The following is a 25,774-nucleotide window of genomic DNA, read 5'->3' on the forward strand; positions in this document are numbered from 1 at the left end:
TTACAGGTTGAAAATCTGATTTTATTTCAAAATGATAAGTAAACCAAGGCAGAGTTCTGACCATGTAGTAATTCTGTACGGGGTGTGAAGTGAGAGAAACAGTTCCACGAGGGTTCCAGTCAGACCCGAAATGACACCAACCAACTTGGGATTGGCAGAGATAGCCTCTTTAATCTTCAGGGAATTTTTTAAAAGTTCTCCACTCTCATTTCTGAATTCATAAAAAGTAAAAAGCACTTTTATTTCGTCATTTTTCCTTTGAAAATGTTTTTAGAGGCGAACAGGACCACTTGTTTTTCCTTATTTCATTTTTATGAGCACAGTAATTATGTGTCAACTTACTTAAAATTAGAGAGAGAAAAAAACCCAAAACCCTTAGGGCACCGCTCATCCATCGAACGCTCACATAAATAGGTACTCATGTTCAGGTTTTCACTTTTTCTACAAACAGCAATAAAATGTTTGTAAATTGTAAACACAGTAGTAGCAGTTCACACATATTTGATACACTTCCACACGTGGATTCAGTAAACAACAATAAATATAATTTCCCCTCTTCAAAACAAAAAAGGGATTTATAGGGGGAAAAAAGGTTAATTTACTTGGGGTTTATCAGCACACCATTTTAGTGTACTTTGAAGGAATTAAAAACCATTGAACTGTATTCACTGAATACTGGCTCATAGTCACATCCTTTTTTTTTTTTTTAAACCTGGCTTATAAATACATACATCATGGCTTTCTATTAAAATCCTTAAATCTACGGGAATCTGTGGTAGATAAGAGTCTATTAAAATTTTTTTTCCTCATTAACAATTTCATTAAATTAAAAAAATCTGACATTTCCCCTAAATGTTAAGTTGAAGCCTGATCTATGCTGCTGTGTCCTGTGAAGTGAACCTAATTTTCAGAGTGAATATGAATGGCTGGATGGCCAGAGTGCTTCATTTTCATTCCCTCATGATTCCTGTTGGGTCCTCTTCGGTGAGGCTTTTCCCTGAGTCATGTATTTACTGGAAAGGCTACCTAGAGGAGGGGGGGAGAAACAAAACCCAACATAAATAAAACAAGCCTCACGTTATCTCAAAAGCTACAAAATTACTTCTTACTGTTAACAATTCACAGATACTTTTTTCACAGTGGAAATGGTCACTTGTTCTCAATTAAATAATTAGGCTAGACATTAAAGTTAAATATGGAACATGACCTATTACACACAAGCTTGGTCAAAATTCTTTTTAAATGCAGACAAGTTGCTAGAGTGATATAATTTTAACACATTTTCATGTTCACTATTTTCATGTTTGGATTGACACAGTGGTGGCAACAATGGGCTCAAACATAGCAACAATTTTAAGGATGTCACAGGAGTGGGCAACGTTTTATTCTGTTGTACACAGGGTCGATATGAGTTGGAGCCGACTTGACAACACCTAACAACAATTTTCATGTTGGTGCAGAGGGCCTGGTGAGTCCAATTTTTCAAAGGTTCTGCTTTGCATCGATCAGTGTCTTCATTTGCAACAAAACAGAATAGACTGCAAATAATTTTGGCCAGAAATAAGTATCTTGCATCATTACTCTGCAGATATGGTGGGTGGTGACACTGTAATAACTCACTGATATCAAAGGGCAAAAGAAAATTTATTACATGAATGAGAGTTGCTAATTAGTGACATATCACAGAACAATGAATAAATCTTGGTTCTGAACAAATAGATCAATGAAACAGATGGGAGTTGAGATATTTTGAAGTGATTATAAGGAAACAGTATATTATGAAGACAGTATTTCAAATCAATGGGGGAAGTATGAATTATTCAATAACTGGTATTATGTCAAATAACTACTTTTTTTTGGTGGGGCGATGTTTCCTTCCTCACACCATACCCTTCCTCCCCATGTAATTACAAATGAATCAGATTTAAATGTAAGTGAAACCATCAAAGTACAAGAAGTAGCAAATTGTGGGGTGAGGAAGAGTCTCCTAAGCACACTAGAATATGCTAGTATTGAAAGAACTTACAAATCAATGGAGAAAAAGATGAAAACAGATAGCTGGGTAAAGAAAAAGCAATACATGACAGAGGAAAAAAAATGACATGAGTATATGAAAAAATGGTCAATATCAATAGGTAACCAAAGAAATGTAAATTTAAACAAGATACCAATTTTTAAGTATTAAATTGTTAGAAGAAAGAAAATCAGGGTAGGGACAGGGTTAGAAATTTTGCTAAATAAATATTCATATAAGCATTAACAATAATTTACATATACAAACAACTGAAATGTCCAACACTTGTGCTATGACTAAGTATATTATCGACCGTGTACATAATAAAATACTAGACAGGCAAAGAAGGAGAATAAATAACGTAAAAAATAGCAACTTATAAAATCGTATGTATAGGATTTTCATAAAAACCAAAACTTAAAAAGACAAAAAATACTCCACCAATCATATGGTGCTTCATTTTCCTTATCCATAAAATGAGTGCAATAATTACACCTACTCCTTTGGAGTTATTGTAAAGATTAAATGAATTAATACATGTAAAGCAACTGGAACAGTACCTGGCACACAGAAAGTACTCAATAAATGTTAGCTATTACTATCACATTGATATAAAAAGTCAGGAAGACTTCACCTCCAAAATCTGAATAGTGGTTAATGCTAGAATGGAGGGAGTATATGGAGGGTTTATATTTTATTCATTTTGTTTAACTATACTCCAAATTTTCTAGAGCAAACATATTAAGTATGTACATAAAAACGTATACAAAAATAAAGCACACTTTTCAAAGCAAAGCATCTATATAATCAACTCACAGTGAAAAAATGAGTAATATCAGTCAGGAAGAAACAAAGCACTCTACTGTAGTATTTATTATACCAGGAGAGCATCTACTGGTCTACAGGCACACATCTTTGACATTCTGAACTGCACAAAGTGTTGAGAAGACTTTGGGGAAAAAGGATAAGATCCCTACCTCATACTTTACACACATATAAATTGCAGGTAGATTAAAGTTCGAGATAGGAAGACAAAGCTTTAAAGCTATTAAAAGAAAATATAGACGAATGTCTTTGTAACTTCAGGTTAGGGAGGATTTCTTAAAGATGAACCCAAAATCATGAATCAGATGATTATGAAAAACCAGTAATTTGATTATCTCAAAATTAAAAACTTGAAACAAAAAACAGAAAGACTAGATGTACTGGAAGATATTTGGAATGTATATAATAACAAAGGAGAAGCATTCAGAATAAATGAATGCTTACAGACTGATATGCAAAAGATAGTGCAATGGAAAAATGAGCGAATAAAGAATCTGAGCAGGCAGTTCACAGAAGAGGAAAATGGCCAATAAACCTAAGAAAAGCTGCTCAACATCACCAGAGTCTAGAAAATACACATTAGGACAACACCAAAGTATTTTCTCCCCATTATATTTGCAAAAATTAAAAAAGTCTCACAAAAACAAGTATTTGCAAGGATGTGTGGAAATAAGAACCCACACACTACTGCTGATGGGAGTGGCAATTATTTCAGCCACTAAAGGGGTGATCTAACAGTAAGTAAACTGAAAACGCACACATGCTATGACCTAACAATCTGACTTCCAGGTACACAAACCCTACAGAATCTCTCGCACATGCTCAAGGAGACTCGCACAAGAATGTTCACTATAGCACTGTTTCTAACAGCAAGTCAGACACAACCTAAAGGCTCATGTACTGGGTAATGGATAAAACATTCTGTATTCATATGATGGAACAGCATAAAAGAAAAAACTAAATCTAAAGACAGCAACATATAAATCTCATAATCATTTTGTTAAATACATATGAAAGAGCAGATTGTGGACATTCTTATTACACAGTAGGATATATCACTTAAATTAAAAAATTCACCAAGGATACATATTAAGGGATACATATGTAAGAGTTAAGAGTATAAAAAAAGAACTGGAAGGTTACTTAAACTGCCTCTGGTGCAGAGAGGGACATGAGGGGAACAGGCCTAGGGATGGTAGTCAAAGGGGACTTCTACCATCTTAGTGATCTTTTCTTTAAAAAAAATTTTTAAATGCCAATTCTCTAGTAGAAGATGGATTGTTATATTTTTTTTGAACTTTTTATATTTTCCAAAATAAAGACAATGTTAAGCCACTCTTTTCTATTAAATACACACACTTAAACATGTAATTATGTATATTAAAAAAACAAAATCCCACTGTACCTGAAGAAAGTTCATATAAAATACATACATGTAAAAAACAGAATATGAATTATTATATATCCCAGGAGAAAATCTATAAAATTTGTAAGCACGACTCAAAATCGTCCTCCCCAAACCTGCTAGATCAAACTAACAAATAAACATCTTGATGGCAAAACGTATCAGAAATGAGGCTGGAAGGACTATAAATGGGGTGGTGGTAAGGGATGGTGCAACACGCTTGACAAAGAGCTCCTAGAAACAAATATGGATACTCTAAATCAAACCTTGGGCCAAAGACATAAACATGAATAAACACAAATGAAAACCTGAGAAAAACGTTCGAGTTCAATGGCAATCACAGAACTTCAGATTGGCAAAATAAAAAAAGGCTATCCCCTAACGACAGTGAGGCTGTCATGGACTTTTTGGGATTTTCAACAACCACAACCTTTTGGCATTATTGGTATCACTGTCAAAATGTGTACACTTTTTAACCTATCATCTCTTAACTGGGAACATACCCTTGGGAAATAAGAAGGCAAATACACAAACATTCATTATACTGTTTTATATACACCGTAATCAACAAATTAGGATCCTTGAGCCTACGTGGCAGGACACTGGGCAAGGACAGAGTCCATTTCCAGCAACTCAACTTCTATGTGTAGTCTTTTTTAAAAATAACAGGCCCTAGAATGCCTTTGTGGTCAAGGCTTTAGGCTGGTTCTAATATTTGAGGTTCTCAAATATCAAATATTTTTGAAAATCATACCAGTTTTCCTTTCCAACTCCCCTTCCACAATTATTCTTCTACCTTACAGAACAGTGTTATCTCCTACCGATCCAAATCTTACTGTGGTGTGATGTCCTGGTGGTGAAAAAAACCCAGAGAGATGGGAAGGCAAAAAAATGCTGATTAAAAAAAGAAAAAAACAAACCTGTTGCCATCGAGTCTACTCCGACTCATAGTGACCCTACAGGACAGAGTAGAACTGCCCCACAGGGTTTCTCAGGAGTGCCTGGTGGATTCGAACTGCTGACTTTCTGGTTAGTAGCTGTAGCTCTTAACCACTACACCACCAGGGTTTCCAAAATGCTGACATCTGTGGTAAATGTGAATGCTTCTAATAAAAATCCAAATTCTCAGCTTTCATAAAATCCCACTGACAGCTGATGATCATTACAAATAAACTTTGATGATACATCACTATGTGATTTTTGGTCATGTTATTCCAAAGGAATTAAAGTAACTGAATGACACCGTTGTAATACATCTTCCATTCCCAGGTTGTTAAAACAAGTTATTTCTATTATTTTGAATTTACTATCATAGACCATAGAGGTTTCTCAATGCTTAACAACTAGAAAAACAAAAACATTAGGAATAGAAATAATAAGGAGCATTGTTTCACTCATGTGATAAGTAATACTCATCCAAAAACACATGAATGTATGGGGAAAAAAATCCCATTTATCTCATTAAATGAGTAATTTTCAATAGGCAAAAATACAAAGTAATTTTCAATAAAAATTTGTAACATAGTTGCTTTGATCAATTATATATTCTAATAATTACAAAAACTCAATTTAGAAGAAATTTTTATACTTTGAGACTTAATAAAAGTAAAAAAGAAAAAAACAATTCGTAGAAATACTTTTGTTGCAGATGATAGGCTGATCAGTAAAATATTTAACATTTCAGCCTGTTAGAGAAGAGCTGAAAATAGATGCTGGTGGGTATCAAACACAATGGTATTTATATTCCCTTTGATACATTTCAGGCTGATTTAAAAGTTGTATTTTAAAATGTCAATATTTACCCAAAAAATCCTAGAAATTACATACTTTGCAACTATGATGAAAAATTTGGATGCCAATTTAAAAATGTGCAAGGCAATATATGGGCTTTCAAAATTTAGGGGGACAGTATGCAAGCAAAAAAAGTTTTGAAGACGCTTGATATACCAAACAAACGGACATAGTCTAAATGTCCATTAATAAAGACTGATTAAATAAATAATTGTATATCTATATACTGGAATGTCAAGAAAGTTATCAGAAAGAATGGTCTATACTCACTGACAATGAGAGATCTTGCCAAACTGTTAAAAAAAAAAAGTTTCTATTATTTTTCACTTATTATCAAAAAAAAAAAAAAAAAGGTTTTTAAATTCTAAAGTGAACATCATCGTGAGGGAAAGAAGACATCCAACAATCTCTTTAGCATCTCCAATTTTTAAGATTTTAAGCCATGGGATTAAAGAGATAGAGGTTTTTCTAAAAAAAAATAATTTTCTTTGCCCTCCCAAAAAAAGGGAGGGACCCTAAGGAATATAGAAAAAAAGTTTTTTAAGATTTTCATACCTAAATAAACTACTATATGTAAAGCAGTCTATCAGTTTATGCATAAAAATCAGTTATGACAATGGTACTATATATGTTCCTTGCTAAAAACTTCCACTATATATTTATACTGTAAGTTAGAAGAGATGTTACAGTAAGGTTAGAGACTTTTGTTACCTACAGTACATAAAGGTAGTGATCATTTATTGAGTGATAATATGTGTCAGATGCTGCGTGAAGTGCTTTACGTATGAAGTTAATCCTTATAACACAGAGATATTAGCTCCAATTTACAGAGAAAGGAACTGAGGCACGGATAACCTGACAGAGGTCACACAGCTAGTAAATCATTGGGTTGGATTTCAAGTGCAAGTCTGTCTGACTCTATAGCTCATGTTCTTGAGCATTCTCCTAGTCTTTATTCCTTCAAAACCAGTACACCTCTCATCAATAAAACCTGGGGCATTGTGTTAGCTTGGGGGAGCGCACAGGGAGGAAGGGAAAAATGAAAAGCAAGGCAATTCATGGCATTAGGGTTGCTATGAGTTGAAACCCACTCGACAACAATGGGTACTATCTAGTTTGGAAGTTAAGAACTATATGTAGCCTGTTGTTGTTAGGTGCCGTTGACTCAGTTCCGACTCACAGCAACCTTACAGGACAGAGCAGAACTACCCATAAGGTTTCTAAGGAGTAGCTGGTGGATTTGAACTGCCGATCTTTTTGGTTAGCAACTGAGCTCTTAACCACTATACCACCAGGGCTGCATACATAGCCTAGTGGAAGGGAATGGAGGCAGTATCAGGAGAGGAAAGAGAACTTGCGCTTACTATGCTGGGTGCTTTGATCTTCTCAGCACCTTATGAGGTGGATGGTGCTATCACCCATCTTACAGGCAAGACATCGGGAGCTCAGAGAAACTGACTCCCTTGCCTAAGGTCCATATGGCAAATGTGTGAGAACTGGTAGTTTCCTAAAGACGGCCTGTTCTTTAGGAAACTACCAGTGGGTCACAGACATACTTGGTACTGTGGAAAGGAAGCGCCATTTCTAGGTACATGTCTAGCATCTGTACTTTCCCCACTTAAAAAAAAAAAAAAAGTATACATATATATATAAAATTATATTAAAATTCTACTTTCAAGATGTGTAAAATCTTTAGCAGGAACAATGCTGGCAGGAATAATACACTGGTGCAACCACTGTGACCATGGCCACAACTCCCACCACACTTTCCCTGCTTTCTAAGTGCTCTGACATGGATCTCTCAATAATCTAACCACTCAGGTATTATTAGTATTATCCCCTTTCTACAGATGAGGAAACTGAGGCATGTGGGGGATAAGCAGGCTGCTCAAGATCAACAATCTAGAGACACACCTAGGCAAGCTGCCAGCAGAGCCCATGTTCTTAAACACTATGCTTGCTACCTCATCCTTGGCAAACAAACACTTCAACTAAGAAGGTGGTGAGATTTATTTCTATATAAAATGTTCCCATTATCAATCAAGTCACCACACAATAGGCCTCATTCTGATTTCACTTCTGTTTATTTGGGGGTTTTTCCCAGGAGAGCTTTTCTTCTTTTTACATCATACTTGCTCCACTGAGAACAATTACAAAACCTCTCCAGGAAATAGCTGTGATCACGTGTTCTCACAGAGCTGTCTGCTTCCTTACCTTTCTTGTACAGCATTCACCTTTGGGTAAGGGGGTGGTGGTGATTCTTTGAAGATTTCTGTTTGTTTCATTTTGAATAATCCCACTTCATTCTGCATGCCACCATCAACCCTTACTTCTTTTACATTTTCATTGTAAACAGATTTAATGCCACTTCAAAAGTTTTTCTCAATCATTTACTTGCGAATTCATCCTGGTACTGACAGACACTTAAAATACTTAAATCCACTTATTTTCCTCCTATTTACAACATTCAAAATAGAGATAACCAAACAGATCTAGCCGGGAACTTTATTAGCTTCAGCTTTCCCTGGGTGAGATCCACAGACCAGGTTAGTGAAACCAGGGAAGAGCTCTACTGTGGGATGTAGGAGGCTGCCGAGCATCCGGGACAGATATTTTTCAACAACTGACAATGGATGGAAAGAGATCAGCTAGGACTGCATACTCTGTAACTAACAGACATCTCTCCAATCTAAAAGCAGATATTGTTTACTCATTAGCAATAAAATATACTATGTAAAAGACGAGCATACAATACGTGGGCTGTTTTACATCTTAGACACATAAATGTCAGGTTAAACAATGAAGTTTGAAAATTTCAAAAACTTAAAACTTTTCTCATAAACTGTATAGTTGAAAAAGACTACACGTACTCTATTTGCTTATATAATTCCCCCCTTTCAACCCTACTTTTATTGTACAAGGTAAATAAAGAGAGCGACTGAGCAAAGTTACCAAGGGTGCCTGTAGGCCAGAAACCAAATGTTCACAGGTTTTATAGTTTTATTCCTAACAAAAGCTAAAAAAGTTAGTATGTCGAAGTTACTGCTCCCCTCCCTCCTACCCTCCCTTCATTTTCTCCCTTCCCTTTCAGGACTGATAAGCACTCTTCAAACACAAGTAAAAGCCCTCAGAGCTTCAGTCCAGCCCCCCATAGCTTCTTCCACTGTGGCTCTGACACTTCGCACATATTGCAGAGGTGCAGTAGATCACACTTCCTCTTCTAGCATTTCTTGAACTCATGGCTATCGGGTGTTTCTCCCCTCCACTCCAAAGAAATGGCTCTTTTCAAAGTCTCTAGTGACTTCTACGCTGCCAAATCCAATGCCTAATCTCAGTCTGCATCTCACTGGACCTATGAGCAACAATCTTCACAATGATCAATCCCTCTTCTTTGAAGCACTTTTTTCATTTGGACTCCAGGACCCAATTCTCTTGATTCTTCCACCTCACTGACCACTTTTTCTCTGTCTCCTTTATTTCTCCCCAGTCTCTAAATGCGTTTCTCTTTTCGATCTGCATTTGCTGCCCAGGTGACCTCATCCTGATGCCGGGCTTTAAACACTACGCAAGCTGTCCACACGCTGGTAATACTCACACGTATCCACTGGGTAAGGGTGGTGATTCTTTGATATATGACAGGCTTATATATCCAACTGGCTACTTGTCATCTCTATGTGGATATCTACCAGGTGTCTTAAACTTACCATGTCTAAAACGGAACTCGATTTCTCCCCCAAATCAGCTCCTCCTAAGGCTTCCCCAGCTCAGTAAGTTTGACCTCCATCCTTCTAGATATTCAGGCCAAAAATCATAGTGTTATTTCTGACTCATTTCTCTCTCATACTTTACCATCCATTCATCAACAAATCTTGCTGGTTCTACCTTCAACATATCCATAATTTGACCACTCCTTACTTCCTTTACCACTACCACCCCAGTCTAACCATCATCTCTCTCCTGAGTTACTACAGTAGCCTCGTAGTTGGCTTATGAGTTTCCACCCTTCTGGCCTTAATAAACTTTTAAAAACAGAACCGGGATAATAGCATTCCTTTGCTCAAAATCCTCCAGTAGCTCCTCATCTCACTTAGCACATTGCTACAAGGCACTTCATGATCCAGGCACATCTACCTCACCTCTTACCACTCTCCGCCTTGCTCATTCCACTCCTGCTGCCCAGGTCTCAGCGATGTCCGAGGATCTGCATACAACAGCCTAACTCCACTTCCCCTTTGACTTGTTTCTTCATTTTGTTCAATTCTTTGCTTAAATGTTACTTTATCATAGAGGCCGCCTCCCTATCCAACATTGTCTTTTCCTGCTTTATATTTCTTCTAAGCACCTGTTGTCACATGAAATATTACTTACATATCTCCTTATCGTCTATCTTCTCTGAGAAGAATGTAGAGTAAGTGAAAACAAGAGCTTTGCTTGTTCACTGCTGTATCCTCAGTGTCTACGCTAGTGCCTAGCACTTAGCAAGTGGAGCTTAACATTCTTTGTTCAATGAATGAATGGAGCAGCAGAGAGACAGGAGACTTCAGACTAATAGTTACTTTCTTCCCTTACTTTGGGATATGGCAAATAACCTCTGTGAGGAGAATATACTGCTGGCAAGACAGTGGCAACTTCAAAGAAGAAGCAACAAACATGGCTGAGGAACAAATAACTGAACACTATGGTTCTTACTCAGGGGTGGAATAAAAATCATTTGGAACATTTAAAAATACACGTGCCCAAAACCAACCACTGATGAATCAGATTTAGTAAATGAAGAGGGGAATAGGGTAACTGTAATCTTAAAAGTTCCCAAGTGATTCTGATGTCCAGTTCCTGAGGAAGTGGGTCAAAAGGCATGTGGGAAACTATGCAGTAAAGAAAATAACAATATATTTGCTTTTTAAAACCCACATACCTGACTGGGGGCTCAAAAATATTGCTGTTTTTTGTTTCTTTTTGTCTTCATGTAAAAGCACTGCCTAAAAAACGAAATAGACTGGTTTATAAAACTGAAAGGAACAGCATCTGAAACAGCCTTAAAATGGTAACCATATCCAAGAAGGACAGCTGAAATTAGGAAGGTGAGTGGCAAAATTCTGCAAGCAAATTAAAAGCAAGACTCAGCTGCAGGGACACTTAAGAGCCGCCCTGCCACCCAGTGTGCAGCAAGCCTAGCCACACAGCACCCAGGGTGCAGACGGAAGGGGCAGTGAGGGCCAGTCAGAAGGAAGGAGCTGGGCCTGCGGCTGTCTCCGCACCTAACCGAGGACCCAGCACAGAGCCACCAGCACTCAGCAAAGGCTTCCTTCTGAGTTCTGAGCTACATTTACCTGAAAAAATGTGCCAGTTGGTCTCAAAGAGCTAGGTGAAGAAGGGGATCCAAATACACAATCTGATTTAGACAAACCTAAAGAAAGAAATTAGCACTTTTTGTTCTCACTTTAAGTTGGAAATAACAGCCTTGTCTTCAAACTTTTACATAAAGATTTTCTATTAGTACAAAAGAAGCTCCACTTAGTACATTGTGTGGACAAAACAATGTATCTGAAGCAACAAGAAGGAGCAGCACAATTTTTAGACAGGAAGAAGCTGATGATTATTGCTTAACTGCAATGGAAGGAAGTCCACTATACTCTAGTCCTACTATTCTCTTCTTATTTTACTTTTACAATATGATGACTCCTTAAATTAGCATGTACATACTGCATTCTAAAGAAATCAAGACTCTAGATGAATGCTTCTCCTCAGGACTGATACTCTGCAGGAGACCTCTGTCTTTCTGATTCTAGATTCCCTGCTCTAACTACTCGAGAATTTCATTAGTAGACAAGTTAAAACTTACTACCAGATAGAACGAAGAAATACACCCAAGGTGGGGGAGCCCAGCATTCCTTCACTGCTTTGCTCTCCCAAAGCAGAGCACAATGCTAACTTGCTTTATGCTATTAGTAAGCACAGACCTTGCACTCTTATGGAGGGTAGCCTACAAAAATAATTTTGATAAAACTATAGTAAATCTTATCTATACTGCAGTTTCCTCAACTGTAAAATGGAGATATTAATAACACTATACTTAACAGCACCACACTAATGCTGTGAAATTAAATAATTCATGTAAAGTGCTTAAAATGGTGCCTGACCATTGTAAATGCTCAATGAATGTTAACTATTGCTAATATTTTAATTTCTTTTAAATAGATTTGCCTCTTACAATCATAAAATAATTTTTTTGCTGTATGTCCCATGTCAGGGCAAAAAACTCTGAATTTGCCTGAGTTCCTTAGAAGTAATAAACACCGGAGCATTTTAAGGAAATTATTAAGCAGTACTGCCTTTTTTTCACAAACATATTAACTGAAGACAGCGACAGGGTTACTATTGCAGTTCTGGGTTTCTGTGAAGAATCAAAAAAATTACTCCCCAAGGATTCTTTCCTTTGCTTATAAAATTTCATCCACTTCCGCAGGTTTGTTCTGAAAGTGTATAAACTGCTTTGTAAATCATAACTTATTAAACACATATAAGGTTCCATTACTTTTAACAGTTTGCTAAAGAGGTACCCACAATGGATACTCACTCATTTAACAGAAATGGCCAATTCATATTTAACAACTCAAAGGGGCAAGATCTGTGGATGATTTTGAACTACTTACTGATACAGTTTTCCTCATCACAAGAATAGTCACGTTCACTGCAGAAACTTGATAAAATTCTCCATAGCCACCTCCCCAGAGATATACTCACTGTTAATAGTGTATTTCCTGGGTGGTGTAAACTGTTAACAAACTCAGCTGTTAACCAAAAGGTTGGCAGTTCCAATCCAACCAGACGCACCTCAGAAGAAAAACCTGGTGATCTACTTCCAAAGAATCCATCACTGAAAACCATATGAAGCATATTCTACCCTGACACACATGGTGTTGCCCTGAACCAGAACCAACCCGGCAGCAACTGCTGTATTTCCGTCTATTCCCTTTGCTATGCGTGTGGTATGCGTATTTAAAGGAAAATACAACTGGCTCAGCTGCATACAAAGTATGGTATCCCAAGGTAACCTCAGCTACTGCCTCTCACCTGTCCCACAGTGTTCTGATTTCCTAAGTGCACATACTGAGCAGTGAGGCTCCAGTTGTAGTTTGTGTTCTGGTCACTTCGTCTACATTTTTAGATATTGGGAATGACTAGGGAACTTTTCATTTCAGAACAATCTTAGAAAAGTCAACCAAATGACTTTCATAAGACTTGAAACAAAACCAGGGATAAGTACTTACGACGTACAGAGGTTCAGAGTTAAAGAGGAGGATTTCACTTTCTTAAAAACAAAATCTACTTTTAAAAAGTATACATATACTTATACACACACACACACACACACACACACACACACACAAAACAAATATAATTAAAATAGAAAAGAACTCTAAAGAAGAGATTTCCCTTAAGACGTCAATGCAAACATCAAGGTGTAGTTGGTGTCCATACCTGAAGAGCCTTTAAACTGTGGGCATTCTTTTTTAATGTGCCCTTCTCGTCCACAAATAAAACAACGTTTTTCTCTTAAGTCTCTGTCATCCTGTCTCTTCCACTTCTCCAATGGAGGCCTGAGAAGCTTGTCTCTCCCCAGGTCGACAGCAGGCCTCACTGGCTTAGTTTTCTGAGGCGTGCACTGCAGGGGCTTATCTTCTTTTGCTGCCGCCTCCCTTTCTGTGTACTTGTTATGAACTTCTTTGTCCTCTTTGCTTCTTTTTTCTTTGCTCTCAGGGTATCTTTGGTTTGGGGTATCTTCTTGATCTCGCCGCCGCCTCACTCTGCAGAAAATATAACACTAGTTAGAAAAATTTAAACAGAAACCTAACAAAATATTAAAATACCTTCAGATATAGGAGATAACCACAAATGGAAGGCATCAAAGGGAAAAACAAGAATTTAACACATCTAAGTCATCTTCTTTACTCAGAAGCTACCTCAGAGCTAAAAGATGTAATTTGTCTTTTTTGTATTTACACAACTGCTCTCGAGTCACAAAATCAAGTTTTCCAATTAGTGGAACTCCTCGGTTCAATAATTACTTTGATACTGATGCACTGAAACTCAAATTACCCAAGCCTGGGATGCTTTCTTGAATAACCATTCTGGTGCGTTAGCATTCTTTACTGGGCACTGGAAATTTGAGATACAAAACTTTTAAGTTCCATAAGGGAACAATGGTTACAGGAGATTTATGTTCTTAAAACGTCAAAATTATTTCTTCCTTGTCCTACATGGTCAGGGACTATTATATGAATAAACAAAAAAACTACTAAAAAAGAGCTTGTAAAACTCCAGTGAAGACTTATTTTGGTGGACATGTCTTTAAAAAAGATATCAGTGTAGAGAGAAAAATCTGCCACCATCACCACCAAAACCAATATAACCCAACCAAGCAACCAAAAATGCACACCCCCATGCCACCCCAATTAAAGCCACAGACTACAGAGGAGATTACCTGCTCATAGCATTTATTTACAAACCAGCTGCTGTCGAGTCGATTCTGACTCACAGCAACCCCATGTGTCCAGGGTAGAACTATGATTCATGGGGTTTCAAATTTTTTTAAAATTATTTTGTTTCTTTCTTTTTTTTCCTTTAATTGGGGTAAATATATAAGTAACAAAACATTTGCCATTTCAACAATCATCATAAGCACAATTCAGTAACATTAAACATTTTCATCATGTTGCTCAACCATCACCATTAACCATTCCCTAATTTTTCTATCACTCTTCACAGAAGCTCAATATCCCCTAAGCATTACTTTATTGTTGTTGTTGAGAATATACACAGCAAAAACATACACCAATTCAAATTTCTACTTGTATACTTCAGTGACATTGATTACATTCTTCCAGCTATGCAATCATTCTCACCCTCCTTTTCTGAGTTGTTCATCCCTCATTAACATAAATCTACTGCCCCTTAAGGTTTCTAGCTAATCTTTCAAGTTGCTGTTGTCACTTTAATCCCATATAAATAGTTCTTAAAAGGGCATAATGTTCAAGGCAGACATTTTTCAACAGTTAGGCTAAACAATTGTTTGGTTTTAAGAAGACTTCAGGGGATATTTTTGGTTTAAAGGTTTAAAGATTATGTCTTATCTTAGGGCAGTAGTTTCAAAGGTTCATCCACCCTCCACGGCTCCAGAAAGTATAGAATTCAAAATTCTGTTCTGCATTCCCCCTTTTGATCAGGATTCTTTTATAGATTATTTCATCCAAATGTTCAGTAATGGTAGCCAGGCACTATCCAGTTCTTCTGATCTCATGGCAAAGGAAGCAGTTGTTAATGGAGGCAATTAGACACATACTCCATATCCTCCTCCCATTCTTAACTCTTCCTTCTTCCTCTGTTGCTCCAGGCAAATAGAGACCAATTGTTGTGCCTTGGATGGCTGCTTGCAAGCTTTTAAGACCCCAGGCACTATGCAAAGAATTCGGAGGTAGAACAGTAGCACTAAACATGCTATTAGGCCAATTAACTGGAACGTCCCATGAAATCAAGACCCTAAACCTCCAAACCAAGGAACCAAACCCCATGAGATGTCTGGTTGTTACATAATCCATAGGGTTTTCAATGGCTGACTTTTCAGAAGTAGATTGCCAGGCCTTTCTTCTGACATAGCTGTATAAACTCGAACCTCCAACTTTTTGGTTAGTAGCTGAACGTGTTAACTGTTTGCACCACTCAGGGACTCCACAGCATTTATTAGCTTAGAGTTAAGATAAGTACAAATGAAGGATTCTATAGTCCAGTAAACTGTTAGTATAAATCCTAACATTATACATCTCAGTTATTGTACTTACAAGAAATGACATCTAAAGGAACTCATTTCTTTTCATTGACTGAAATGGTTCTGACATTTTAACTGCTGTAAAAGGGAAAATTTTAGTTTCCCCTTTTTTTCCTTCCATCTCTGTTGGAAGGCTAATGATTTGGGCCAAGGGTGGATTATCCCATAAGCAACGTAAGTGCAATGCTTACCTTCCTTAACAGATCATCTGCAATGAACAATTGTTCACTACAGATCTCAGTTATTAAGCAGAAGTAAGCCCGTGCTTACCTTGCTTACTGGGTTCTCTGCCTCTGTCAGGGATTGTAAATTTAAAAAGAGGCTTTGATTCTGTAGGACGGTGCTGTGGGGTTGAGACAGACAGATTCCAGCCATACCTAGAAGCAGAGTCTTTGACGTGGTGAAAAAATGTGAAACTGCTCATTACAGATGATCTGGTAAGCAAGGTAAGGACTGTGCTTACCTTGCTTATTGGATAATCCACCCGATTTGGGCCATGATCAAAATTAGAAAAGGGGAACATACACCTAAGTCAAAGCTAGTCACCTGCACTTAAAACCATATTTTGAATCACTTCATTGTCATTAAAGTTTGAAAAAATACTACCTGAAAACTGCTGGATTTTATACAAATTTATTTCCTCTGTTTCAACAGAACCTCATTCAAAAGCTGAAATAGTAAGAAAATAAAAATAAAACCATCCCTTTTCTGTATTAACTTACTTTCTCCTCATAGGACAGTCCTTCATGAAGTGTCCAATCTTCCCACAAATTCGGCAACATCTATCATTTGGGGCCAGCTCTCCTTCAGTTAGTACATCTGGATCAAAAAAATACTCCTAGAAGAACACAGATAGAAAAGTCTGACTGTCAGCGTGACAGCAAAACACAGAAACCAAGCAGATATCAAACGGGGATCTGGCATCTCAACTTTTGACACGTTGTTATTTTTAATAAACATTATTTATATTGTTTAATTTCAAGAAAATCTAAAACCAGTAAAAGGTCTGGTTCAGGACAGTTCTACCTAAATCCATTTCTGTTAATTCCGTTTAATTGCGCACGGCACTATTCTGCCCTAACCATAAATGTAACTCTTTTTATAAGCACACTTCCAAAAAAGGCATAATTTTTAATAAAATTTTGTAATGTAATTTTTGTTTTGTTTTAAATGAGTGCAGCCCTTAAAAACACGACTATCGAGTCACACCAGAATGGACAGCTCTATCATCCACAGCATTGCCACTCTCCTAGCCCTGCCAAGAGGATTTTTTATTCTTTGCAAGCAAACCAAAAGAATCTAGACTGCCTCTCCTCTGCCATCGTGAAGTGAGTGGAGCATATCCTTAAACGTGAGCAAACCAGGCTTGGCTGAGATTAGCACGAAGTTGAAGCTGGCAGAACAACAATGCCACCTACTACACTTTACCTTGGCTAGGCTCACCAGACTTTCAAAGTATTTAAGTTATTTCTGAAGCAATGTGCACAAATTATGTGCTTAATAAAGGCTTTTAGACTTGGTTTTTTGGTATACTCAACAGACACTTACCATTTTGGAGGGGTAGTCCTTCGGAAATCCTTTGACTGGACTTCCAAATACTCTTCTCCCATTAATAAAAGCTTTCATTATAAAATTCGTCACTAAGGAGAAAGGAGTAAGAGCCCAGTTAGGTGTATTACAAGGAAAACAGACCTCATTAAAATTTACAAACAAAATAACTTACTTTTCCTTGATAATCCAGCTCCAAGATTATGATTCAAATCAAAGGGATCTAAGTAAAGAAAATTAAGGAAAGCAAGTAAGATAATGAAATAGGAAATGCCACTATGAATCTAGTAAGTGAAGTACATAATAATAAGGAGAAAGTGCCACACACTTTGCTTATCAGTACTAAGAGCATTAAATGGCAGTCTTTTAAATGAGTTTAAAATCTGTAATACAGCTGAGTAATAGATATTCTTAAATATAAGGCAAGGTTTTCCCCAAAAGGGTCCATCAGAAAAGAGTGCTGCCTTATATGTGAATCTTAATGATGTATTAGAGGTCTAAAGAAATTGTTTCATGAAATAAATGGGGGTAGAAGCACTGTTTTTAAACTTAACATACTGTTTTGTATATGACTTTAAATAATTTACATATTAATTCATAATTAAAATATTATGTATACACTTTTGATTATTTTCTACATGCCTAAAAACATATTCAAGAATGCAAAGAAGAAAAAAAAAAAGGCCCAAACTTTTTTGGGGTATCATGTCATTGAGAAAATAGAGGATTGCATGTATACAGTATAAACAGGAGTGAAGAAGTAAAAAAAGGTCGTCTTCAAGCTGTCGGTTACACTTCTAAGGCACAGTAACTGAGGTGGACCATGTTGGGATGTAGACTCACTAACACTTTACTGGAGTACAGGACCCTGCCCTCAGCCTTGCTATACTCTAAGAATTGCTATGAATGAGAAGGCTATCTTCTTAGCCAGTTTCGTCACTATGCTTTTTCTTTTAAATTTTGGTGAAAGTATACACAGCCAAAGAAACACCATTTCAACAATTTCTACACGTGTAATTCAGTGACACTGGTTACATCCTTCAAGTTGTGCCACCACTCCCATCATCCTTTTCCACATTATTCCTTATTCCACCATCATCTTAAACTCACTGCCCCCCAAGCTTCCCATCAAACCTTTCGAGTTGCCACTGTCAATTTGATCTCATATAGAAAATTATTTAAAAGAGCACAATGCTCAAAGCAGATGTACTTTACCAATTAAACTATCTTTTCATTCAAAGACAACTTCAGGGAATAGTTTTGGTTTAAGGTTTAAAGTTTAAAGATTACCTCAGGGCAATAGTTTTGGGGCCCATCCATCCTCAATGGCTCCAGAAATTCTGGATTCCACGGTCACTATGCTTTCTTACGGTGATTTTACGTGTGCATGTGTGGAGTTATTTGTGTAGTACAGATAGCACATATTAACTTTGGAACAGTTAAAAACACTACCACTACTACCATTGAAATTACTCAGTTCCATCACAACTGGTTACATAAGCATGTAGGAAGTCTTCTTTCTAGCTTAGCCTATTCCTAAGCACTCATCTAAAACGTATGTAAAAATTAAAAGAAAAATGTATGTAAAAATTAAAAGCAAAATGTTAAGTGTTCAAAAGTCAAAACAGAACATTAATGGTCAGACCATAAGAACCCACTGTGACAAGGAAAAGAAATAAAACAAACTTCTATGTTTTTGATGTATGAGATCCTAGAAAGTTAAAAATGTATCTATAACCCACTGTGGGCTGAACTTCATTTTACAAATGTTCCACGTATTTTAATACTATCAATAGGCAAAAGAAATGATGAAAGCATAGACTAGAGAAACACCAATCCTATTACTTAGGTGATATCAGTATATTTAAAAAATAAAAGAATACTATTAAAATTAACAAAATATTTCTTAAAGCCATTTCTCAGATCAGTTTTAAGTATTTTAACTCCATTTTGTCCTTTTAAAAGTAAAGCCCCACAAATTGGAAATAAGCAATCAACTATAACCATTAGTAGCCTTGCATTCAGATGGAGAAAGAGAAGACCTCGGTATGCCCAGAATTTATATAATTATTAGTAGCTAAATTCCTCCATGAAGAGCAAACAAGGATCTTGAAAACTTACCCTTATTGTACTCTTCACACCCTCAATTACGAAGCTTTAGGAAAAAAAAAATGTCACTCTCTTGAAGGTGGCTTCTCTCAACTGCTACCTTACTTTCCAGTATGTGGCAACAACAGTAAAAGATCTGTCATGATTCACCAAGATTTGCCATGGTGAACAATGACTTTCGGATTTGTGACAGGCCCCCCCGAAGGCATCAGTCACTTACAAATCATTCTTCGGGCTGGAAAGAGACAGGCTTGCCTGAGGTGGACAGTCTCCAGGCAGCAGGCCCTAGCACCTGCAAGAGCTCTGTAAGGATGAAGAGCATCGCCTTCATAGTTAAAACTGCACATTCAATTCCATTTTAAGTTGGATTTTATCTGTACCTTCAATAACAATGTATTTTGAAGTCCACTGTTTCTTAAAAGTTGTAAGCAAACTTCTTCTCCTGATGCTAATAACATGTTCTTTAAAATCAAAGTCCTCTGTGTAAAAACGAAGAAGTCCCAACCATAGCTGCCCAACAGATTCTGTATTTTTTCCATATTCTGGCCAATAGGTGGGCTGGAAATAAAAGGAAACAATGGCTATCACACACTATACTGAAGTGCTAATATCACTATTCATTTTATCCTAGAAAATAAATTAGGACTTATTTCTAATTAAGTAGAGTGTAAATAAACAAAACATATAATTATGTAACTTTTCTTTCATATTTTAAAATGTAATGTACATGAATTCATTCATTGCTACCCTGACTTGGTGATAGGGCAAGCTCAGGGTTTTAAATGCCAACCTGAGAACACACAGTCTGTTAACCCCGTAATTCACTGTCATCGAGTCGACTCCAACTCACAGTGACCCTGTAAGGACACAGTATAAGTGTCCCATAGAGTTTCCAAGGGTGTAATCTTTACAGAAGCAGACTGTCACATCTTTCTCCCATGGAGCAGGTGATGGGTTCGAACCACCAACCTTCTGGTTAACAACCAAAGCTTTAATCACTGTATCACCAGAGCCCTTACACAGTCTGTTATTGGAAAAAATGAAAATAAATTCCGAGTCTTGGTGACTCCTAGGTTTCTATAACTCAAAGAAAGTCCTTCCAGACTCTCAGAGCAAAATCGTAGGTGCAAATATTCATTCCTCCTGAACAAAGCTACCTAACCATGTGAAATTATTAGGCATTAAAGAAATCCTGGATATAGTCCCTAGAAACCTCCCTGGCTCAACAATGATGTTTTCGACTTCAAATGAAACATCTGTATATGCTAGTCTTCTACTATCATAATACAAATAAACATAAGAAGCAGTAACATAGTTGATCTACACTACAGCATATTATAGCTAACTTTTGGTTAAAGATGTAAGAAGATCTTCACTCTTAAAATACGTACCAGTTCGTCTATTTGATCAAAAAAATAAGTATTCCAGCCATCAACAAATATTTCAGGTTTCTTTTCATCTTTGTATATCTGAAATTAATTTATAAAACATTAGTATGGAGCACAAACTTAATGCATTGAAACAAAAACTTGGAAAATAGTTAAAAATTTAACTACAGAACCACAGAATTTTAGAGCAGGAAGACAGCTCAAAGATCACCAGGATTTACAAATAAGAAATACAATGTCTTTTACTAATACCTCTTGAAGGACAGGGATGACTGGTGGATTTCTCTGCTGGAGAAAATATAGCACCATAAGAGTGTATGCATATGATGATAAGCTGCCTCTAGATGCATCACCAATATCACACATCTAGAAGGAAAGAAAACCAGGAACAAAGGAAAGATCACCAATGTTTTCTGCTAAATTTGTAGCTATTCTATTAAAAGTAAGGAATAGCTATGCAAGATGGATTTTACTTAGAGGACTAAAATAAAAACCCCATTTTCAAATGCCAAATTTCTCCAACCAAACCAACTAAACAAAACACTGATTAAACCAACCAACCTCAGTATTCTGTTTTATTGCTGTTATTACAACAAAGCAGCAAAAATATCAGCAACAATCAAGACAAAATTATCATGTAAAATTGAAAAACAACAAAATTTTAGCTAGCTGAGTCAGGTTTGCAAAAAAAAGGAAGAACCCTGGTGTCATAGTGGTTAAGAGCTTGGCTGCTAGCCAAAAGGTCAGCAGTTCAAATCCAGCAGCTGCTCCTTAGAAACCCTATGGGGCAGTTCTACTCTGTCCTATAGGGCACTATGAGTCAGAATCGAATGGATGGCACCTAACAACAACAATATGGTTCTTCAAAGGAGCCCCAGTGGTACAGTGGTTAAGCACTTGGCTGCTAACCAAAAGGTTGGTGGTTTGAAACCATTAGTCGCTCTGCAGGAAGAGGATGTGCCAATCTGCTTCTGTAAAGATTAGTCTTGGAAACTCTTGGGACAGTTCTATTTGGTCATACAGGGTTGCTATGAGTCAAAACTAACTAGGTGGCAACTGGTTGGATTTTTGGTATGGTTCTTTAAAAAACATAGCTTATGTTTCCAACAAAGTTCGAAGATGCAATAAAATTTCCTGATACATCACAACTGGAAGGATACTTACCTTTGTAAATACTTTCATGGTATAGCACAAGTATTTCACTCTGGGGTCAATGGCTGAATAAGCAGATAAGAGCCTTGTATTATGAAGGGCCTGTTAAAAGGAAAAATTACACCATAAGCTTATCAATTAAAAGAAAACTTTTTAAACTGCAATATTCTGACAATACAAGATTTACATTGTGATTCATCTTACGAAGAAGACATTAAGATTGAAGTTAGTCTTCTTTCCCCAAAGATAAGTTTCATAATTTATGAGATAATAACTAAGAATTATAGGTAACATCTAATTTCATGACTTACATCGTTAATGTGTTTTTAGTCTGAATACTTCCCAGAAAACAGGGGCTATCAGAATGAATACTAATATTAATTTAATTTTGTTATATACATATACCCAGTCTCAGAACACTGCCTGACATGGCAAGCACTCACTAAATAATTGTTGAAAGAATGAGTAAGATGAAATGAGTGGCTCATTCAACTTGAGATTTTCTAAGTTCAGATATTAGTTCCCCTTAACCTCCCTAAAGAAGAAGCCTGGAGAAAATCTTACCAATGTGTTATACAGACTGATATCCACTTCCAGACCACTTCTCGAATGGATGAACTTTACAATTGGCACCTTTGCTGTTGTAATAGGTAAGATGTTTCTCAGACCTAGGTTGGGAAATAAGATCGTATCATTAAATACAACAGCTGGGGGATATAACTGGCTCGTATGTTAAGGTTCTATCAGAAAACCTTGCAAACCTAATTCTGACTTGTGTCACTGCATTCACTTAGGGCTCGCCAAGAATTCTCTGTTATTAACAGGTCTGGGAAGACTTCTGGCAAAGTTCACATTTTGTTCAGTATATCGATATTTGACCTACAGGAACAAACAAGGCCACCACTGCCTTTCAGGAACTTACTGGATCTTGCGTGCATGTGTATATACATGTGTAGGAGACTCAGTCTGATAAACACCGAAAGACAGGAAAGAACTAGAGTCTGGAACATATAGGACCTGCCTATTCTCTCGCTATGCGTATATCTAATTTGGAGAAAAGCCAATGGTGCAATCATCTGAATCATCAGAACAAGTTACTACCATAGAACTAGAAGTTACGAAGGTAGTAAAAAGAAATCAACTCCAATGGGAGGAGGAAATTGTCTTAGTTTTTTTTCCCGAGCTAGGCTTTCAAAAGAACGGGCAAAAGGTGGAGGTTGAGGGGACTTAGTAGGCAAGGAAAACTGCACATGAGAAAGGACCGTGCCTGAAATAAAATGGCACATTCCAGCGACATCCACGAGATTCTACAGGCTGGAGAAAAGACCTGAGGGAAAGGAATAATGACTAATACAAGATGGGCAGAAACTGGGAAGAACCCTAGTAAAGAATGTGTATGTTCTGCTAAGAAGTAGCCTTAGAAAAAAAGAGAAGCCAATAAGCTAGCATAAGTTGGGGAGAATCACTGGTCACATCTATTTAGAAAATGCTCCTGGCAATGGATAGATTAGAGGTACAGGAATAGAGGCAAAACTATCATGGCGGCAGTGGAAATGCAAAGGAAAAACAAGACGTGAGAATATCTATATGGACGGGGCTGGGAGGTGGTGGTAGGGGTGATAAGGGAGAGGGGGTCTTTACAGTAGGAATTACCATTTACTGAGCACCTCATATGTAACAGGTACATGCAAAGAAGCTTTTATAAACATTATCTCCCAAAACTTATCACTTCCACTTAAGAGGATACAGAAACTGAGAGAAATTAAGTAACTTGCTTAGGAATACGCAGCTGGGATTCAAATATAAGTATGACTGACTCCAAATTTCTACTATACCTAGTGGAGGAGAAGCTAATTATCACTTCACCCATTTTGGTGACTCAATAGCCAAGAAAGAGGATTCAGAAGGAAGGGCGGGAAACAGCGATGGCTGCGGGAGAAGGGAGGTGGTAAAGGGAAAGATGAGTTCATTCTGAGATGACTGAGTGTATGTTTCTGCTGGTAGTTACATGGTGATATCTAGAGGTAAATATATAGTACTCCAGAACTCAGGGGAAATGTCTACGTGGAAGACAGAAGAAACTTCAGAAAAAAAGGTCTGTGGGGAAGACAGAGGAAATCTAACTCATGCTGGTGGGAGAAGTGAACGGAAGCACATATTTACTGAGTGCTTCGTAGTGGTTAAAAGCTCAGCTGCTAACCAAAAGTTCCGAAGTTCGAACCCACCAGCTGCTCCCTGGAAACCCTATGGGGCAGATCTACTCTGTCCTATAGGGTCGCTATGAGTTGGAATCGACTTGATCGCAACAGGTTTGGTTTTTTTTGGGTTTGGTAGTATATGCTAGGTCCTGCACTTAATCACCCTGCTCATTGTTCTCCATTTATAGGTGAAGAGAAAGAGATTAAATGAAGTGACTCATTCAGGGTCACACACAGCTTGTTGAGAAGAAAAGCTGCAAGCACAATCCACAACCTCAGTCCACAGTGCTTTCCACTACACTTTACGCTACTGTTGGCAATGCTTACACTTTGATTTATACAAGGTTGATAAGGCAAAATCTCTCCCCAAATTTCATGCCTGTCTAGAAATAAAACTGTTAGGCAACAAAATGCATACAAATCACCAGTTCCTCAGTGCTTCATACTTATTCACAAAAGATTTTTTAAGATACTAATGTTGCAAATATGCTATAAGTTAGCATTATACTGTTTCATCGGCATTAGTGAATTCTTAGTATGTAAAACACTAATAAGAAAATTTTATAGTGGTACCTGAATGTTTTCTGAGGAATCTTGCTAATTCTTCAATAGTTCTTACACAGTCCAACCCCTGTAACAAAGATGGCACGAAGTACTGAATCAAAAACGGAAGACACGTTCTTAAACCTGGTCATAAATAGTTTCCATTATCTTCAAAAATAATAAAACTAATTTCAACTCATTCTATATACACTTTCCCATTAGGCAAATATCAGAGGTAGCAGGGACTCCGTATTCATAGAAAATATCCTAAGGCTATAAAAACTGCTAAACACCCTACTTCTACTAATTGCTTTTGTAGGTGCAACAAAGGCTGAAAATGGGAAGGAACCCTGTGGGCCCAGAGTGCCCACGAAGTCTCAGACCATGGGCAGGAACCTCTATTCTTTCCCACTACATGATTATTATCACTCATGAGTACCCTAGGTGTCAGAATAAATAAGAGGGGCTTCTGTGCCCCTACTCTTTCCAGGTAGGCCTTCATTACAGTTTAATTAAGAGCTGTGAATTGCTGTGGAGAGTGATTATGCTCACATTACATTTCCCCAAGGCCTAGGCAAAAATAGAATGCACAAACGGAAGTCACATAGAAACATGATTACTATTTCAAAAAATCATACATAAATACATTTTGATGGTTATATACATCCCAAAACATACTTGGTATTTTACTTTGGAAATGCTCTCAAAACTCATTTATAAGCCATGTAAAAAAGTCAGTTTTGAGGAGGTATAATAAGTCATTCCACGTGTGGGACCCAAGCTTGCTTATCCACTTTATTCATGAAACTCAGGCTATATAACTTTTGGCTATTTTCCCAAATCAGATACACCTTTGTAAGACAAAGACTTGAAACTACAAAAAAGATGTAAAACTATCTTGATCAACAGCAGCATCACTCACTTGCATATGTATCATCTGGACTGTTACTAAAAGCAAAAAAAAAAAAAAAAAAA

General features: G+C 37.1%; 1 protein-coding gene across 7 annotated transcripts in view; it reads right to left on the reverse strand.

Moving 5' to 3' along the window:
• Positions 1 to 25,774, reverse strand: part of TUT7 (terminal uridylyl transferase 7) — a 54,419-nt gene continuing 28,645 nt past the window's right edge. For 5 of the 7 annotated variants that reach the window (XM_023735810.1, XM_023735809.1, XM_023735812.1 and 2 more), the window contains 13 exons: positions 24,830 to 24,887; positions 22,623 to 22,726; positions 22,071 to 22,160; positions 21,159 to 21,272; positions 20,910 to 20,987; positions 19,899 to 20,076; positions 17,585 to 17,632; positions 17,410 to 17,501; positions 16,584 to 16,699; positions 13,518 to 13,843; positions 11,366 to 11,442; positions 10,951 to 11,014; positions 1 to 1,026 (listed from right to left, as the gene is read on the reverse strand). In XM_023735810.1, coding sequence (XP_023591578.1) covers positions 959 to 1,026; positions 10,951 to 11,014; positions 11,366 to 11,442; positions 13,518 to 13,843; positions 16,584 to 16,699; positions 17,410 to 17,501; positions 17,585 to 17,632; positions 19,899 to 20,076; positions 20,910 to 20,987; positions 21,159 to 21,272; positions 22,071 to 22,160; positions 22,623 to 22,726; positions 24,830 to 24,887 — 1,413 coding nt within the window. In that variant the 3' untranslated portion in view covers positions 1 to 958. The remainder of the gene's footprint in view (positions 1,027 to 10,950; positions 11,015 to 11,365; positions 11,443 to 13,517; positions 13,844 to 16,583; positions 16,700 to 17,409; positions 17,502 to 17,584; positions 17,633 to 19,898; positions 20,077 to 20,909; positions 20,988 to 21,158; positions 21,273 to 22,070; positions 22,161 to 22,622; positions 22,727 to 24,829; positions 24,888 to 25,774) is intronic. The other 2 variants (XM_023735814.1, XM_004381318.2) reach the window with 2 other exon arrangements.

The sequence above is a fragment of the Trichechus manatus genome, unplaced genomic scaffold (assembly GCF_000243295.1).
Source record: "Trichechus manatus latirostris isolate Lorelei unplaced genomic scaffold, TriManLat1.0 scaffold00082, whole genome shotgun sequence".
NCBI lineage: Eukaryota > Metazoa > Chordata > Mammalia > Sirenia > Trichechidae > Trichechus > Trichechus manatus.